The 19613-nt window shown below is 37.8% G+C and overlaps 2 protein-coding genes across 2 annotated transcripts; one reads left to right on the forward strand and one right to left on the reverse strand.

Annotated features, from left to right (window-relative positions):
* Positions 1-1004: 1004 nt before the first annotated feature.
* On the reverse strand, positions 1005-2829 carry LOC147868494 (mitogen-activated protein kinase 4-like). The gene is made up of 2 exons (XM_087319893.1): positions 2272-2829; positions 1005-2051 (listed from the first exon to the last, which is right to left on the reverse strand). The coding sequence occupies exons 1-2, from the start codon at positions 2689-2691 to the stop codon at positions 1359-1361; spliced, it is 1113 nt and encodes a 370-aa protein (XP_087176019.1). The 5' UTR covers positions 2692-2829; the 3' UTR covers positions 1005-1358.
* Positions 2830-8526: 5697 nt separating this feature from the next.
* On the forward strand, positions 8527-19174 carry LOC147868495 (ARM repeat superfamily protein). The gene is made up of 27 exons (XM_087319906.1): positions 8527-8718; positions 9802-9906; positions 11220-11401; positions 11486-11735; positions 12467-12534; positions 12629-12698; positions 13028-13348; positions 13471-13550; positions 13629-13680; positions 13761-13914; positions 13993-14080; positions 14169-14271; positions 14353-14440; positions 14555-14637; positions 15380-15553; positions 15629-15856; positions 15933-16028; positions 16865-16959; positions 17048-17111; positions 17258-17330; positions 17420-17493; positions 17812-18021; positions 18109-18182; positions 18263-18369; positions 18500-18618; positions 18687-18764; positions 18845-19174. The coding sequence occupies exons 1-27, from the start codon at positions 8563-8565 to the stop codon at positions 19169-19171; spliced, it is 3519 nt and encodes a 1172-aa protein (XP_087176032.1). The 5' UTR covers positions 8527-8562; the 3' UTR covers positions 19172-19174.
* The last annotated feature ends 439 nt before the right edge of the window (positions 19175-19613 follow it).

Below are 19613 nucleotides of genomic sequence, written 5' to 3' on the forward strand. Positions count from 1 at the left end.
CCCAGGCGACCCGGGTTCAAATCCCGGCAATGGAATTTTTCATTCAGTACATAACATGACAAACTAAGTAACTTATTTTACAATTTCTCTTTTGAAGAACACGCAGTAGCTATTTTAATAAATGTATTCTGTTTCGGCACAATGTTGGGAAACTTGTTAGTGGTCGACAAATTAGAGGTTTAGGGTCACACAGAAGAACCATTGATTGATGTAAAGAAACAAAAATAAAGGCATGCAATAAATAATTAGGGCCCTGCATAGACCAACTCATGGTTTTCAAACTCATGTAGAGACATGGAATAAGATAATAAGTACGTATTCGTGATAATGTGACTCTTAATCTACTTTGGACTCCATTAAGCTCTCAAATATTTTATTTCCTCCCAATCCATCCATTGGATGATGCGTGCTTTTTTCCTCACTACGTGCAAGACCACTTTAAAGATGCCCCAACATCCCCCTGTAAGAGCTTCCTAATGATTGCACTGCTTTTCATAACTATGATCTTGCAAAGCAAGAATCCTTGTGGGCATGTTATAGTTACCATCCTGTCAGATCAACTTTTCAATTGGTGGGTGTGCATTATCCACAACACAAAAGCATTCTTACATGGTTTTCCCTCTATCCAATTGCTCATAGATTGGGCCCATCTATTGGAGGGAAAAGAGTAGAACTTCCAACACTAGTATTGTTTGGTCTACTTCCAGTACTACTACTGATTTCGTGTACATGCAAATTAGAATGTTGCAGCTAGAACACTCTAGGGCTCCATATCAATTTAGCATACAGTGCAATTTAGAACATGGAAGTTAAATGGGAGCACGATGAACATATTGACAGAAAAGAAATCAACAGCTGTGGCAAAATATGCACTCACATGATGCTTTTTTTTTATCAAACTTGAGACCCTCTAGTAATTCACTTTTCTTGGAGCAAAATAGATTGATAACAAAGCTTTCATGATCCGACGAGCCAAACCACTAAGAACAAATGACAAGGGAAAATGTACCAAGAAAGTAAATATTGCTCATTACCTCTTTGTATACAGACACTCTCACTCCTTTATTTGCCTACATGTAAAACCTCTATTCATTGATCACCCATTATATTACACCTTAGAAACTCTCACTCACTCTACAACACTTCCTCCAAACAGCCCTTGATGAACGCATTTACAAAGAAAGGTAAACGCGTGATCTTTCCAAGGGCTACTACAAATCCTCCTGATGTTACCTCTAGAGCTATGGACAATATAGCACCGATATGATCTTAGCCCAAGTAGAATAGATAGTAGACTACCATGGCGTTCCTTAATGGTATTTTTTTCTGGGTGCATTTTATACACCATTTTCTTCTATTCACCGTCCGCACAAGCCAAGAGAAGCTTCGGGATGGTAGTGAAGCATCTCGTTCCAGACCTTCTCCCTCAAGTCGTGTTCGCTGAGATCCTCATCCTCAAAATTGGAAGTAAAAGGCAATGGAGCAACAGGTTCGAGATTTTCATCATGAAGCATGGCGAGGTAAGGGTGTTCCAGGGCCTCAGAAACACTAATTCTTTTCCTTGGATTAAACACAAGCATCTTGTCGATAAGATCGATAGCAAGAGGGTTTGCACTTGGGTAAACCATCCGGAGAGACACACGTGGAGCAAAGGGCTGAGAGTGAATGAAGTTCCTGGCCGTCTCATTAGGGATAAAATGTAGATCATCCTCGGACGGGGTCCCAATTGTAGATAATATAAGCTTTAATTGGTGAAGATAATCTTTCCCCGGGAAGATGGGCTTACGGCCCAACATCTCAGCAAAGATGCAACCAACTGACCATACATCAATGGCACTATCGTATTCATCACAAGAGAGTAGAAGCTCTGGAGCTCTATACCATCGGGTCACAACATATTCAGTCATAAATTGTCCCTTCTCAGGGCCTGTTCGTGCCAGCCCAAAATCGCATATCTTGAGATCACAGTTGGCATTTAGGAGGAGATTGCTAGGCTTTAAATCCCTATGTAGAACATTCGCAGAGTGCAAGTATTTCAACCCTCGAAGCAACTGCACAGAGATTCAAGAAACAACCACCATTTACATAATTAATATTATGCAGAGCAGGGACATAAACACAGACCACATGCATTTAGGGTCAGATGTAGATATATAGTAACAAAGAAAAACTCACAATTCCTTCCAGTACCAATGGTGATGAATATATTAGGATTATGAAGGAAATTGAAACTAATTGCACAGGTAAAGCCATTTTTCCTTCAGATTTTACCTGATAAATAAGGTATTGGTAATGGTCATCATTGAGGAGCTGAGAGGAGCGGATGATCTGGTGCAAATCCGTATCCATGAGTTCATAGACAACATAGAGATCTTTGAAGGCTGACTTGGATGTGGGCAGCATGATGTCTTTCACCGAGACGATGTTCTCGTGGAAGAGGTGGCGGAGGAGGTTGATCTCTCGCAATGTCCGGCGGGCATCGGTCGTGTTCTCGAATACGTTGGTGATGCGTTTGATGGCCACCTTGGTGCCGGCCAGGAGGTCTCGGGCAGAGCAGACGATGCCATAAGCACCCTTCCCAATGGGCTTGATTGGAAGGTAGCGTGTGTCCACCTCGAACACTGTCCGCCACATCACGAACCGGTGCTTCCCGGCAGGCGGTGGCGGAGCCTCAATCTTCGTCGCAGCCATCTCTCTCTCTTCTTCCCTCTCTCTCTCTCTCTCTCTGCTTAGTGTAACTTCTATTTATTTCTTCTGTTTCTTTCCTTCTTCTCCTTGCTTCTCCACTCTCTTTCTCTCTCTGTCCCTCTTCTCCCCCTCCCTCCCTCTGCCTCTTCTTCTCCTTCTTCCTCTTCCTTTTCCTCTTCCTCTTCCTCTTCCTCCTCTCTCGTTCTTCTTCCCTCTTCCAATTGAACTCTTCTCCTTCCTTCTCGCTCTTTATCACTTCTTCCTCCACTACTCTAGTTTCTTCTCTCCTCCGTTTTTGGAGATCGCTACTATTCCCACTCTGCTGAATGCACCGAGGATTCAGAGCGACAGAGAGAGAGAGAGAGAGAGAGAGAGAGAGAGAGAGTGTGTGTGTGTGTGTGTGTGTGTACCCGCGCGTTTTGTTTGTGTCTGTCTCTGTTCTTCTTCTCCTTCTTCTTCTCCACACAACTTGCACCCCCAAATTGCTCTATGAAATTGCCTCACACTCTAATATACATTATATTTGCTAATCAATTATACATACATGCATACATACATACATACATACATACATACATACATACATACATACAACTTTACTAGGAGCTATGGTTACAACTTACAACTTACCCACTCTTCTTTTCCATTTAGCCTTCAATGACCAATCCTCCTCTCCTATTTCACATTACTAAACAAACACTCTCGCCATTCCGGTTGGTGAGCTACATCTATTGTTGCTCCGTCCGCATGTGATGTGACCACTTATGACCATCTCCAATGTCTCTCTTCACACGAATCTTCGTCACATCTACTTGCTCGCTCCCCCCCACACACACTCAACACACACACATAATTGTGTGAGTGAACCCTACTAATTGGCAAATGAGACGCTCCTTGCGTTGGCTCACATGCATCTATCTGCCTTTTCGTAGTGGGCAGATCATCTATCTCCAAAGTAGATACGTTTGTGTTTTGAAATTATGTGTGGGTTGATGTTCCATTCGTTTTGACTTGTATCCATCCATAGGAAGAACATTGTCTATTTTATTTGACTTTGATCAACATGCATGTGGGACATGGTCCATCAGTTTTCAAAATTGTCTCATGGGGGTAGGATATTTGGCTTCAACTTCGATCTCGTGTAAGTGGGCTATGGTTATGTTCATTCAACTTTAATTTTGTCAAACGTAAAGATGATCGATATGGTACATTTTTGTGTCAAATCTATTAGATGCAAGTGGAATATGGTTTGGAATATTTTTTGTTGCAAGTGGAATATGTTGCATTCATCTTGTATTTGTAATCGGGATATGTTTCACTTGCTTTTGAGTGGGTTGTGCTCCATTCCATCTCATTTTTTCTATTGCAAGTACAATGTGGTTCCATAGGTTTGAATTCAGCGTAGAGGAAATGGGATAAGTATTTGAGTTGTGGGCATAATCACATCAAAACCATACATGTTTATTAGTGTGCATTGAATCTATTCCAATAGGGTTTTAAGTTTTTGTGTATGCTTTTCCATACTTTTTGGTGTATCCATTGGATATGTGTGTGTCTCTTTACTAACTACCAATAATAATCGTTGGACATATGCGTGTTTGGTTTTTTGAACATCTGATTATAAACATTACATGTTTCCGCAAATTGGATGTGTTTGTACTATTACCTTGTCTTTGTGCGTCCTTTATCTCGTACTATACCGTGGAGACTTCCAACAATACTTGTCCAAATGTTTTCTCGATAAGAGTCATTATAAGCATGTAAAAGGTGGATGTGTTTGTACTACTACGATTTTGTCCTTTATCCTCAATTGTTCAGTGGACTTTCTGACAATAAGTGTATTTTTCTTTGCTTTTCTTGGTTCAATGTATCGTGTTGTTGAAATACGTTTATGGGTAGAAAAGGTACATTAGAACCCATAAAAAAGCCACATGACATCATCACATGCACTTTGGTAGTGATATTGCTCATCGACTTAAAAAGACATATTTTTTTAAATCGTTGTTATTTGACACCAATACTACCCATGCCATGTTCCAATAATGTAATCACGATTTGCATGCATGGTCTCCATCCTCGTGACATCCCTCTTTGGCATTGCATTGTGATTATATCAATATCCATGGCAATAGTGGGCAACAAAGTGCATATATACATTAGTATAAAAACCACCCCTTACATTGAAATAAGGTAGTCAAAGCTAAATATCTATTTGTAGCATTTAGGTAAACCAAACAGTTTATTAAAATATGAGGGGTGGGTTTTATAGCGTGTATATGTGCACCCTAGTGTCATTGAGTCATGTGAGTGCGCATGGATGTTGGGCTCCTTCCATGGGAGATAAGAATAACTGTTGCAAGAGAGGGAAATAATATTTAGCTATTTTTTATATATTCCTGTAGCTTTGAAAAGTTTACAAAAGTGTGTAATAAATTGAAGTTCCTCAAAAGATCATACCTTTATATGCAAGATACAAGACTATTGAATCAAGTTTCTTTAACAAGGTTCAACATATCTTCCTAATGTGGCCAATATGAGGATTTGGGATCATCATCGATTGCATTATACTTCAACATATTAAGCATTTACCCCTTGATTCTATGCAATTGTTAATGCCTCAAAGTTTCTTAACGTAAACCTAAACCAACGTTAATGCACGCCTAATCACTACACAAATTACAAATAAGTTTGTCTTAATTAAGTAGATATTTATTAGATAAGAAATATGTAAGGTGTCTCAATAAACTAGATAGTTGTTAACTAAAAATATGTAAATCTCTATTAATTAGTGTAGAAAACTACATGGAGGAAAGCGATTCTTAGTGGATGCAAAAGGGAGAGAATGAGAACCAAAAGGTGGCTCCAAAGTTGGGGCACCCAAAGGTCCTTTTTACCTGAGAACTCTTGTCGTTTTATACAAGTTGACAACCCTAAAGGGTTCCTTTCATATTAATTCTTATTAGGTATTAACCGTCGCCAACTAATAAAGGGTGTCCCCACAAATTACAATATAACCATGTTTCTTATGGCCTATGACCAATATTCTAGATTGGCCACACACATTTGTTAACAACTATTTTTTTGCATTGTTTATATTAATAACTATAGATGCAGGTTAAGTGGTGATAATGCAATGATGAGAAAGGATGAAAAGTAGGTTTAACTACAGGAAATACTTGGCAATAACACATTTTTAATTGGAGGATGTGTTTGTATGCAACAATATAGAATTGTGTGTGTGTCTAATATGGAAGGTATCCACTTCCTTCCATGTAAAGGTGTCTTCTATTATGTAAGTAAATGCCACAATTTAAGAGTGTGCCTCAAGGAGGTGTTTGTTATTGAGCTTGTTATCATAACATGGGCATTGACAAGATGGCCAAAACAAGCTTTTTTGAGGGTGTGAGGTGGGAAAGGAGGACGAGGGCAAGTTGGGTGATTAACCTCAAGTTTGACATGTAGAAATCCAATCAAGGAGGGTGAGGATTGGGTTGGGCATGGGAGTATGGCATAACAATGCATTGAGGGTAGTGCACAATTTTGGATATTCAAACGAGGCAAAGAAATAGCTAAAATGAAGTAGGTAGTATGAATTATTGTTATGAGGTGACCTATAATATTGAAGTGTGAAGTGGATACAATATTACATCCAATAGAATATTCCCGCCTCCATCGAAGTACTCGTTCATCTGCTTACGTGATCAAGGAGTGTACAACATTCCCACCTTACCTCATCAAATGTTTGGGAATGTCACTCACCGCTTACCCCTCATTACATTCACACAACCTTCATTGCATCATCGTCTCGGCCCTTCAGAACCCACCTCACCTCAACCACACTTCAATTGCCCGCATTGCCTGCCACCCCTCACTAGCGCATGATTGCACGAGGCTCACTTCTCTACCCTCGAAAGGTGATGGGGCCCAACTCATTAACGTCCTCTCCACGAAGCCATTTCATATCGTATGCACACACACACAACGCAACACAAACTCTTCATCCCCATCATAGTTGGACATCGTCAATAGCAAGGTAGTATGCTTGCTTCAAATTGACCAAATTATAACAAGTTTTTGTGGACCTATTTAGAGCATAAGATGTTTTAGATGAAGCAACGAGTAGGATTGGGCGTGGTGGGTGGCACTTGGTAATCACCTAGATAACCATTGTGTGCCCGCCATCCCATGGCAACTCAACCTTAACAACACACTCCTCCAAGTCCTAGAATGCCTCATTGGGTACTACCCACAAATTGGGGCTTAATATTATATTGACATCCTTCTCTAAACCCAAGTTGATGTCGATAAACTTCATGCATGGTCCAAATCTAAGATGAGCCCCTCTTGATGACGGCATCAAGAAGTCTCATACTAAATCGTGGAACCAATCAATGCCTTTGTGGTGACTTACCTTGCTTTGATTAACTTGATTATTGACATGCATCACCGCACACCCCTTGTCACTTCACGCCAAACCCACCTTCATCATGTCCTCCAACTCTTATAGATCCTCCTTAGTGACCGCTACCTTAAAGGTACTCATCATAAAATGTGATCATTCTTGTTGGGCATGATCTTTGACCTTAGTATGAACCCATACAATATTAAATTGCAACCCTCTTGTTTCATGCTCAAATCCCCCCCATCGATATATCTGCATGACTCAAAAATCATCCTTAATAGTGGCTACGTATGTCCTTATGATTATTTTGGGTGACATCCATTGTCGCTCACCTCCTACATTGCTACTTATCAATTGTAGGTCAACAATGCCTTAGATTTCTTATGGTGAATCACGTTTTTATAGAAGGAATTAATATTCCCTCTTCGTTGATCTCCATGCCCATCCACTCCACTTCTTAGAACTTCATCTTCGTGTGAATATCCTTATCATATTCCTTGCTCCTCTAGTCGCCTTGCCCCAAAACCTCCCTTATGGGAAGCCTACCAACGACATGGACTACCTCATTTTCCCTTGGTGTAGTGTAGCCAAGAGTGTGCATTCCTCAGGTCGTGGGGATGTTAAATAATGGTTTTACATGTATTCCCATACTCTCAAATGACATGGCTCTTGACATTGGAACCCAAACAATTGTGACACAAGAGAAGGTGGACAAGAGAGTATAGGAGAAAGAAACCTCGAGAAGTAGTCAAGATGCTAAAAAAAGAACATTAATTATGAGATTTTGACATTTTCTTCTTTCCTTTCGCTTTTAGAGATAGGGATTTTTGTTCCTCTTTGTCATCAAGCTTTGATCTTGTAATGCAACCTAGTGCTCAAGAACAATAAATTTAATGGCTTAAGCTCTACCTTATTGCAACAACATGGTCAACCTAACCAAATGTGTTTGGCAATAGAGTAGTATACTTGCATGAAATATCGTGATAATGCTAGTTAAGCGATTAGTAGCATGCACTATGTATGTTGACTCATTATTTAAGTCTCATTTATTTATTGAGGGCGAAGAGTTAAGGCGGGTTTAGGATTAGACTTTGCCTAGTGAGCAATCTACTCCATCAGTGCACTCGAGGGCGATTGTCACTCCCGTTTGTCAGATTCTTCATCGAGAGGGTATTAAATCCACAGAAAACTCGACATAAATGATCGAGGGTAACATTCCAATTGTTAGTCAAGCCCTAAACAACGAACTTATTTTCGTAACAAGAAAGGAACCAAAATCCGGATTGACAATGATGGATTCAAATTCCCATATGTGCACTTACCCCATGTAATAGACGCCTATCCTAGAGCCAATTCAAATAATGTCTACAAAAAACAAGTCATGGAATGGAACATATCAATAAAAACTCTTCTAATCCCCCCCACCCCTCTTTCATTTTTCGGAAAATCTTTGCCTTCTGCTCTCGAAGAAGATGAAAGAAGACAGCGTGAGATCGTGGCGTCTCTCCTTCTCGTCTCTGCGCCGAGCTTCTGTTTCTGTGTCTTCTTCTCCTTCTTCAGCGATCGAAGATCTTCTCTCGCAGAGCAAAACTCTTGTGATGGCTTCATCTCATGTCCCTCCTGAAGAGGTATTGGGAACATGAACTCACAATTTCTCATTAGAGAAAATGCAGGAATATCAGATCAACAAGTTTTTGTCGCATGTGCAGTGATGTATGAAGGAACCTTTCCAAAATATTTCATTTTGATTGCAATATTATAAAGAGGACAGAAATCAAGAAAGAAAGATATGCATTAACATCTCGAAAAGACGTAGAAAACCTGATACAGATTAAAAATGTTGATGTTAACATGCCAATTCCATTATCAAAGAAATATCAAATCTTTTAAAAGGAGAAGTTTTGAATTTTGTGAAGAAAAAGTTAGAAAATTGAGAAAGAAAAGCTTGAATTCTGCTCATAAAGAGGTTGAATTTTGTGAAGCCGTTGAGAGGATATATGGTAGAAGATTTATACTCAATCAGGAATGAAGCGCTTGAATTTTGTAATGCCTTTCAGAGGAAAGAAGAGTTCGAATTTTGTAATGGAAGTTTCGTACTCAGGGAAGAAGAGTTTTGTAAAATGCCCTTTGAGAGGATCACAAGTTTGTAAATTTTGTTCAGCTGGAAGAGAAGAGTTTGAATTTGAATATTGTATAACCATTTAAGTGACGCTCTTGTTATTTCTTCAAGCTTCTTGTGAGGTTTTGTTCAAGATTAGCCACTGCATTGCCAAATCCAGTCAAAGTTTTCAGTTCTAGAAGGGAGAAATCAGATTAACGGTAGTCTTGTCTGTTGGAAAGATCAATAAAAGGACTGCACAACTAGCCGCTATCAATGGGAACACTTATTTTTCTTTTTGGGTTCCAGTTCCAAGAAACAATTGCCAATGTGTTTCCAGCATTCACAACAAGAGATATTTGGCTTATTTTCTAATCCCGTTCCCTTATATCCAGACATCTTTCCAATTTCCATGCAATGATACGTGGATAGGGATTTCTAAGCTGTAAATCCCTATTATGTGACAGGAGAGGCTAGCATGATCACTTTACTGTTTAATGTTCATTAGGGTTGGTATAATCTTAGCTTGCATGCTGGAAAAATCTTACCATAGCAAACACATGTACTCAACTTAACTTAAGACCATCGCAAAAATAATCTGTTTTTTGAACAGGTTGCAGCTGATATAATATTCCTTATGCAATTAGCTTCTTCACATCCAGATTCATCTAGTGATAGCAACAATATGAAATCAAGTTGCGATAAAATCTGCTGCTTGGTAAGTTATGCGTTTCTATATCTGGAAAAAAGTTTTGTAAAATTAACAATCAAAAGATGTATGCATGCACATTGCACCAGCATGCAAAGTGTATGTTTCCATTTAAATTTTTCCGGAACCAGATATGATGATATATGTTACCAGTAACTTGCATATAAATTGTTCTGAGATCAAAACAGTTTAGTGTTCCATTTGCAGCAAACTTGATTTGATTCTAGGATTACCCTTAATATAAAGGATGATCCACTTGAATGTTACCTCTCCAGATTATTTAATTATGCAATTGTACAGGCTACCTTTGGTCAAGAATTGGTCATTATGGAGAGTCAAGAGTTTGTCATTGTTGCCTTTAGAAGACATTTAGACATCATTATTATTTTTTTTTTTTAACGATTGGTCGTGATGGCCTTGTGCTTTAGTACAAGAGGCTGTCCCCCCTTTTGGAACTTGTATGGAGAGGTGGATGGCTCATAGATGGGTCAGAAGAAAGAAAAAAAGAACAGAATATGTGTCTTTTAAGAAGGTCAAAATGACCTATCAGACTGAACAAGAGATTACATGTTCAAATGTTGACTTGTCTTTGTGAACAACGAACCAAAACAAATATAACCAAGTGTAGGGTACTGAAGAATCTAGCTAGCTGCAATTAAGATTCCGAACTTAGATAAACTGAAACTTTTGCCTTTGAAAGATCTCCAACAAAGGTCACCCAAAACAAGGAAAGCACCGTCAGTGATGGGTGATAAGGGCCTGAGTCCAAGGTTCAGATGCCCGTGGCCTACATGCAAGCATTTTATTTTCATCACATCCTGTTTTAAGTATGACCAGCGACTCATGGTTGCAACTTTCAAGTTCTATGTTCATTTTTGACAATTAGAAGTAGAGGCAGCCCTCCTATGGACTCATTTTTCTCAGAATGAATCATTTGAGGTAAAACACACACTTGAAACAGGATATGTGAAGGTGTTGCACCCAATGGGCATTGCAATTCATGGGTAGTGGTTTGTATATTGATCCTTAATTTATATACATTTTATTGTGATATTTTTCTACTGTATTGTTTCACACGCATAGGGGTCTATGTGTGTACTCCGAGAATTTATAGAGGATTTACATTGGGCATTTCATTTGATTTTTGTTGTATCAATTTTCACCATTATTGCTTTTTGCTAGACCTTCCCTTCCAGGATCAAAGATGGTTGACATTTTTGTGATTTTATCTCATTTCTCTGCTTCATATAAAGAGAGGTGTAAAAGGTTTTATCAGTTGTTATCAAGAACTATGTTAAGAATATATAATTTTCGTGTCGCAGATTATGGATATTAGCTCTACTACGGATTTGCGTTCTGTACCAGCATATGGACCATCAGTTTTGCATTTCATTGAGATGCTTGTTCAAACTCATTTCGTCAAAGAAATGAATAAAGTAGCGCCACAGGCTTCTTATGGCACTAAAGTGCAAAAACCTTCCTGGGATGCACTACAAGCTTTAGGGTAAAGGCTAAATAAGATGCCTTTTTTTTTATTCAACTCAATTAAGGTTTATAATACCAACATTCATCCGTTCTTTCTTTGCAGGCAGATTATCCATAATTTTGGAGATCAGCTGCCCTGGCATGATGTTGTAAGGACATCTACTCTCCTACTGAGCTTGATCAATGAAACAAAGTTTTGCAAAGCACATGGCCCAAATTTGAGCAACGATATTGGTGCCAGTTTGATTAATTACGATTTGGAAACACAAAGACTTATCTTTGTTGCACTAGCAAATCTACTGAATCAATCTGGAACCACATTTTCCAGTTCAACCTTTGTTGAAATACTTAAGGTGACCTATTCTTTCCAGTTCTTCAGATCTTTCCTTCCAACTGACATATTTTTATTTCTAACTTGTAATTGGAATTAACTTCTGTTCGTTCATGTGGGTGGGTATTTATAGTCATGGTAGATATCCAAGGTTGGATGGATAATTTGAATTACTGGTCTGTATGGCCTTAAACTTCACTGAGGTCTTCCAAATACTAGAAACAAAGTACTTCTGAAGTATAACATAACTCATAAAGATAGTTAACTAACTCAACAGGCACTGGTTGTCCCTACTCAATTCTCAGAGTCTCATGATAACATTAGGGGAAATGGTCAACTACAACTAGAGTGCAGTTGGGGGAGAAGATTCAGTCTGTTGGTTACAATTTAATGACCAGCAGTCACGTCTGTCATAAGACTTTTTGAGTCATAGCAAGCATATAAAGATTGCATGAATGAAAGCTTGAATGAGCACAACACATTTAGCTGCAAGATATCCATACTGTCCACAAGGTTCAACAAAGGCATACCAAATTATGGAAGCATTTTAACATTCACAAATGCAAATGAACAATGTGCATTGGGAATGCACTACGGACATGTGGTGTCTCTAATTGAATACTGTAAATGCCTAATGTCTAATTGATTCGGAGGCTGCTCGAGTGACAAAATGTCTCTCCTGATGAATAGGGCTTTCTCTTGTGGAATGTAAGCAATATCTCTCACCATTATTGTTTCTTGGTGGTATTTCAGACACTAAAAGATTATTTGGAGCTAATTACAACCAGAGGTAGACTTGTAGAGGATTCAAAATCATCAAGGTATGTGCGACATCTTAACTTCATTTATTTATTACTGGCCTAATTTTTAATGCTTGTTGGTCTTCACCTTTCATTGCATTTCCTTTTGTTTCAGGTTTTATGCCGAAGTGTTGCGGTGTCTCCAGCTTGTTCTCTTAAATATAAGTGGTCCAATCGGAGAATATGTATGATTCATTCATTGTGTTTCAGTTCGATCTTATGTTGTTAAAGATGTTTAAATAATTCTATCTAGGAATTTGATTTATTAGAAATGGAATGTCACATAGGAGATTGACTGATTGGATTCCATGGATGTGTGCACTTTAGGGTTTTAATTTACACTTGTAATCAGGAAATTTGTATTTGTTCGAAGATCTATCCTACATTTGACTGCTTGATTATTTATTATTTTGGGGTCATCTTGCGTCATTTTTCTTTTGTAAGCTTGAACTTTTAGTTTTGTTTTATTTTATAATTTTCTGGTATTTTTGTTTATTTCTTATTTGTCTCCCAGGTTGGGCCACTAGTTACATGTTTCCTCCCCTTCTGTGGTTATGGTTTGAATGTAACTGTACTTACAGCTTACAATACACAAACAAGTGAAATATCTGGTGAAGTTGAGAGTAAAGAAGTATCCACTATGAAATCTGTATATAGACCACCTCATCTACGGAAAACACTGAACAAAATGTCAACTTGCAAGCTGCAAAATGGCGAAGGAACCAGACGAATTATCCAATCAGATTCAGAACAGAGTGACAGTGATGGCTCCCCTGGAGATGGAGATAGGTTCAAGTGCTCAAAGGTTCGGGCATTGGCAGTCCTATGTATTCAAGTAAGGGAGTTTCTTCAGGTCTTATAGATTTTAAGATCTAGTGATGTACCATTGTGGTAAATTTGAAGGATTTATCATGTTAATGACTTAATTCTCAAACCATTTTGGTTTGTACTTTGAAGGCACTTGCTCGTTCAGATCCCAAATCTCTCCATGCATATTGGACAATTCTGTTTCCAACCAATGATATTCTAAGTAATAGGTATTGATCTCTGGTGATGATTGTATGTCATAAAAAGATAAGTATTGTTGGTTTTACCTTGAGCATTATTACTGTCAGGCGCTCACAAAATTCTCTCCTAAAGACCTTGATATTTGATCCCATTTTGAAGGTATTTACATTCTTTCATATGATCATCATTGGAGCATAGTAAACATGCAATTTTTTAGCTCTTTATTTTTTGGAGTTCAGGTTCGCATAGCTGCTGCAGCCACTATGTCTTTAATGCTGGAGGGCCCTTCCCGAGCTTTTATGCAGATTGCAGAATATAGAGACTCTAGAAAGTTTGGCTCTTTTATGACTCTGTCTTATTCTTTGGGTCAAGTTTTGTTGCAAATTCAAAGAGGTAATTGCTGAGACTATGTCAATTAATATGTGGAGGAAGTTTTTTCTGTCTCTCTCAAGCAGTTGTTGTTTTCCCCAGGACTTACTCACCTGACATTAAATGAATCTAACATGGGGCTTCTTGTGGCCATCTTGAAAGGCTTTTCTCTATTTATAGGAGCTGCACCGTATGTTCCATTTTCCATATTTGTGCTCATAACTATTTAGAATAAAATACAACAAGATTCTGAAGTTTATTTTCTATAAATTAATTAGGTTCTCACGCCTTCCATCTTGTATGCTTCCTGACATAATTCAAGCTCTTCAGAAAAGGTTGAAGGGTCTGCTTTCTTCTACAGGAGATCAAGCAAGTGCTGCTGTAAGTAGTGTGGATTTTCTAGATGGACAAATTAAGCGATTAAATTAAATATATGGTGTCAAAATTTTCATATTGCTGCAGTGCATGGCTCTTAACTGTATAGGATGTACATTAAGCACTGTTCCCCCATCAGAGCAAGTCATGGCACTGCTTGTAAAGGATATAGCAGGTGAGGTGTATGATCACTGCTCAATCACCAGTGATGGAAACTTTATTACTCAAAATTTGGTGTACTTATGATTAAATTAATATGAGCTTAAATTGTTTTGTCATTTTGATATAGGAGATGGGAGCCTTTTATTACAAAATCTTTTGAACTGTACAAAATCCTTTCTGCCATCATCAATTCGTATTGAAGCTTTACAGGTAAGTGTTGTGGTGATTTGTTGGAATGCTAGTTTTCAAACAATGAAGAACAACTTTCCACCATCACTATCAAGATTTCTATCTTGCATGCTCAAAAACCTTCGTGGTGAGCAGTTGATTTACATATGAATGAAAGGACTTGTGAAAGAAAATGGTTTGGCAAAGTCTGTGAATCCTGCCGTATGCTAGAAGATCATGTAAATTTGCATGACATCTTCTCAACATGCAGGCTACGTGATGTTATTACTATTGTGTTTATTCAACAAAGCACCTATCATAGTTTGAATTTTAAGACAACCAAACTATGCTGGTTGAAGGACACGAAGATTAGTAGTGCTCAAACTATAGAAAATATATTGAGGTAAGAGATGACAGGAATCTAGAACAATAGAATGAAAAATGTACGAATTGACTTGCCAAGGAGAAGAGAAAAAACACTCCCATGATCACTAATGTTGGGGAATTATTCAGTTAAAAGCATACAATTTCATTTGAATTCCCACAGAATATTTGTTTGTACCTGTCCTCACTTGTGACTCAACTTGATGAAACACTTCTCTTGTTTTGTGACATGAACTTTCATGTGTCTAGACATTTCTTGCTTAGAACAAGGCATATGCCAAATAAATTTGTGATTTGAATTTCAATTGCAAATTACCAACTCTTGTAATTCATGATATGCTTTAAAGTTTTGTCTCCACAGTACAATTTGTATTATTATAATGATTCTTGTTTCTTGCAGGCTCTTAAACTTGCTGTGCATAATTACCCAGCAGTAATGACCCAGTATTGGATTCCTATGGCACCCTTGAGGACAGGAATTCTTAAAACTAAGATCGGACAAGAGTTAAAGATTGATCAGCATGTGGGACAGTCTCATAACGCCGAGGAGAAAGTAGTGTACACAGCTGTGAAGGCAAGGAAATGGCTCAAAGTTTCGGGGTTTTACAGATATACTTCGATTAAATCTAAACATGGAATTTTATTGCAGTTACTGAATGAGTTTCTTCGAGCTGCATCTGGCTCCAGTTTGACCGATGATGCACAGGATGAACCTCTTCTCCAGTCATCACATACATCACTGCAATCATTAATTAATGTAGTAGGAGCCAATGAAAATATTCCAAATAATGAAATGAATGACACTACAGAGTTCAGCTCCTGGAGTGAATCATTACAAGAATACTTACCTTTCCTTGTAGTACACTCTTCTGCCCTGGTAATATTGGGAGTTGATTAGATATCTTCCAGTTTCATGATGAGTTGTGTATTGATAAATCACTTGTTTTAGGCAGGTTCGTGCAGAGGCTGTTACATGTTTTGCAGGCTTAACGAATGCTGTATTTTGCTCTCTGCCAGAAAATGAGAAAGAATTTGTCACTTCAGTAGTGGTAAGTTGCTTTCAATGTTTCTTCTGCTTGCATAGAACAAGTCTGTTCTCTTTCAGAAGGTTTTTACATGAGAGAGCATATTGGTTTTTCCACTATAGCAGGCATAACTTTGGTAACCAGCTAAAGTTCGCTACTATGTCTACTTTTGGACGCCCTTCTCAAAGTACGGAATTGTACAGAAGGATGATTAAAATCAGAATACCTTTAGACTTCTCAGGGAGACAAAATGCGAGTCAATTCAAATGATGATTTCATATCAATGCATATATTTATCCACCTAGGTGGAATTGAACATATATTTGCGAGATCTTAAAATAGACTATACTAGACTGTCTTTTCCATCTATAGCAGGCATATCTTCCGTCTACACATCAAATTGGTTTCTACATCTAGAATTGTGTGAGGACATACTGTTCTCTTCTACTTTAGTATGCATATATTTTGTCTACACATAAACTTAGCTAACATATCTAACTTTGGGCGACCTTCTCAAAATAAGGAATCACATGGAGGGATGACTCATGACTCAAGGAGACAACAATGCAAGTAATTAATTCAATGAACGTATATTTGATAGTTCCTAAATTAGATTACTAGAAGTAACTTTTGTAGTAAGGTTTCACTTAGAGTTTATGTATAGTGTATGGGGCCTATCTCTATGCAACTTATTTTTTGTTTTAAGACAGAATAGCTATGCTTGTTATCACCATCATAGAATTTCTTTAATCGATATTTCTTAGAATGCTGTCTTCCTATGAACATTCTGGTTCCAGTAACACTTATTTGCATTGAAGCCTACATTTCAGAAAAATACTTACATTTTCTCATTTATATAGCTGGACTTGGCTATGAGGGACGAAAGCCCAAGCGTGCGCTCAGCAGCATGTAGAGCAATTGGTGTCATTATCAGTTTTCCAACGCTAATTGCAAGGTTGGAATGCATGACCTAAGCTTTTAGTCATACATTGAAATTGGGAGAAACGATATTTCAATAGGAATATTTAACTATGATGATGCAGGACTGACATCCTAATATCGGCATTGGACATTATTGTACATTCTACTAGGGATACTTCTATCGCTGTATGTAGTTCTTATTCCATAATATCTGAAAACTTGATGGCATTATTATTTATATAAATATAATCAATTGGTTGAAGAATTATGTAACTGCTCTCTGTTCATTTGTTTGTGTTATTGTGATCAATTTATGTCTCAAAAGCTTACAGGTCCGGATTACTGCTTCTTGGGCATTGGCAAACCTTTGTGATGCATTATGGACTCTATCTGAGAAGGAACGACGTAAGAACAAATTTGTGATTGTATGCATTCTTGAAATTATTCATAAGAAAAACAGATGACTATGTAGATGTCCGATTATTTGATTGCAGTGGATAGTAATGCATCCTTTCTATTGAGAGAGCTTGCAGAATGTGCGATGAGACTTGCTAAAGACAATGACAAGGTTGGCTTTTCTGAGAGCTGAAATTTCTATATCAGAAATTATTAGTATATTTTATTTCACAATAAGTTATTATTAGCATAAATTAATTTCTGCATCCACTATCTAGGGTTCATGGGGGCTCTGATGTTTTCATATGAAAGTTAGGAATAAACAGATGTGCTTTATGTGGTGAAAAAATAAAAGCAGAAGCTGCAGATGTGTGCATTTCAAGTCATAACTGAAGTTTGAACTTTGATTGAATCTTTTCACTTGCTTTGAATTGTATTGTACTTTGATAGAAAGTTAAATGGCACAATAAAAGCTTTTTATTTTTTTCAGGTTCGAGCTAATGCTGTTAGAGCTCTTGGCAACCTTGCCAGGTTCATCGAGTTTGATGGGGGGAACAATGATGCTACAAGGTTGAGTCTGTATGATGTGGGGTCACTTAACAAGCAAGGAGAAGAGCTGAAAGGGATTCCTGATATGTATCCCTGGCTTGAAAGGGTAGTACAGACGCTTGTGTCATGTGTGACAACTGGAAATGTTAAGGTTTCTTTTCTAAACCATGATCAGATTCTTCAGTTAACCTCATTGCACAGTTTATTGATGATGATGCTGTATTTGTTTTGCAAAAAGGTCCAATGGAATGTTTGCCATGCTTTGGGGAATCTCTTTCTCAACAAATCAATTAAGCTCTCTGAGATGTCATGGTATAACTGTTGTCCTTAACTTTGTTACTATGTTTATATTTTACATTCTTCATAATATTTGATTATTTCCTAATATGCAGGGTGGCATCTGTGTTTAGTATTTTACTTCTGCTGCTCCGGGACTCCAAAAACTTCAAGATCCGGATACAAGCAGCACTAGCATTAGCTGTGCCAGAAACTCGTAATGGTGAGGCCAAAATACTGTGAAGAAAATATTCAAAGCAGCTTTTGTGTTTCTTTATTTTTTGTTTTGAACTCACCCTTTAGTTTGATTAGTATACCCCTGTTTTCATAATTTGATTATGTTTTCTTTTTAGACTATGGAGGATCATATTATGACGTGGTTCAAGCTTTGATCCTCGCTTTGGATAGTTTGGATTCAAATGAAGAACTTGCTTCTCCGGTTTTCAAATATGTGAATGCTTTGAGAGACCAGGTAATGACAGTATGTTCTCTCCTCTTGGCACTTTATGAGTTCACAACTTACGAGTTTCTTTCTCGCAGCTCACAAACACCTGTCTCCATGTGCTTGCAATGGCATCCATTGAAGACTGTCAAACCTTACAAGACTTTTTGCTGAAGGTTAGTCCCAGGGACACTAATTTGCAAAAACATCTCACAATGTTTCATTCAAATGTCTCACAATGTTATTTCTCCAACAGCGTGTATCTTTCCTGGAGGGATGGTTAAAATCAACCTATGCTGCCATTGCTGCTGCTGATGATGCTGTCTGCCAATCCCTGGAAAATGGAAATACTGAGAGAACTTGTAAGACTAATTTGAGAATAAGCAAGGTTTACAATGAAAAACCTCCTAGAGAAAGGACATGGTATGCTTTTAGTGATAAAGATCCTCTTGTTTGTAAAGAAGAGAGTTCAATGAAGAGAAAAGAAGATATGAAATGTGTGGCTGGAAGTTTCATAAATGTGTATAAAGATGGAAGCATCCTATTATTTTTGGAACAGATTTTAATAAAATTCTCTTCTTGATAACTTCTAGGATACATGTAAAGCTTTTCATTTTCCTTTTCACCATGGTGTTGATCTTCATGTGTTGTAGCCTCTAATTAAGGGACAATCTTCCTTGACCACTCTGATTTATTTTTATGAAAGGGGCTTGGTGACAATATTTCTTGACCACATCAATTTATCTTTTTGTAAAGAGGATTGGTAATAGTAAGTTTTATTTTGACGAGGACCATGTATTGAATGTTCATAGAAAGAGTGGCAAAATCTATGGGCAATCTCTATTTTCTGTAAGTGTGTGCTTGTGGTCAAGAGTATCATAGCATTACTTTGTAAAATATTTGCAACCTTTCAATGCCTTCATGATGATGTCCATTAGTTTCCAAATGGTCTACCATTTCCTACCAAGGTGCTTTGTCATACTTTGGCTCTGCTTTTCAAATCAGTCAGTGCTCATCGGAATGTC

Source organism: Azolla caroliniana, unplaced genomic scaffold, assembly GCF_043228905.1.
Source record: "Azolla caroliniana isolate FFs.n. ecotype wild unplaced genomic scaffold, voAzoCaro1.0.p SCAF_1, whole genome shotgun sequence".
Classification (NCBI taxonomy): Eukaryota; Viridiplantae; Streptophyta; class Polypodiopsida; order Salviniales; family Salviniaceae; genus Azolla; species Azolla caroliniana.

Coding starts and splice junctions, on each gene's coding strand:
- LOC147868494 (XM_087319893.1), bottom strand. CDS start 2,691: ATGGCTGCGACGAAGATTGAGGCTCCGCCACCGCCTGCCGGGAAGCAC. Junction 2,052..2,271: donor ACCAATACCTTATTTATCAG/GTAAAATCTGAA, acceptor ATCTCTGTGCAG/TTGCTTCGAGGGTTGAAATA.
- LOC147868495 (XM_087319906.1), top strand. CDS start 8,563: ATGAAAGAAGACAGCGTGAGATCGTGGCGTCTCTCCTTCTCGTCTCTG. Junction 14,081..14,168: donor CTATTTATAGGAGCTGCACC/GTATGTTCCATT, acceptor TAAATTAATTAG/GTTCTCACGCCTTCCATCTT. Junction 18,619..18,686: donor TGAATGCTTTGAGAGACCAG/GTAATGACAGTA, acceptor TCTTTCTCGCAG/CTCACAAACACCTGTCTCCA.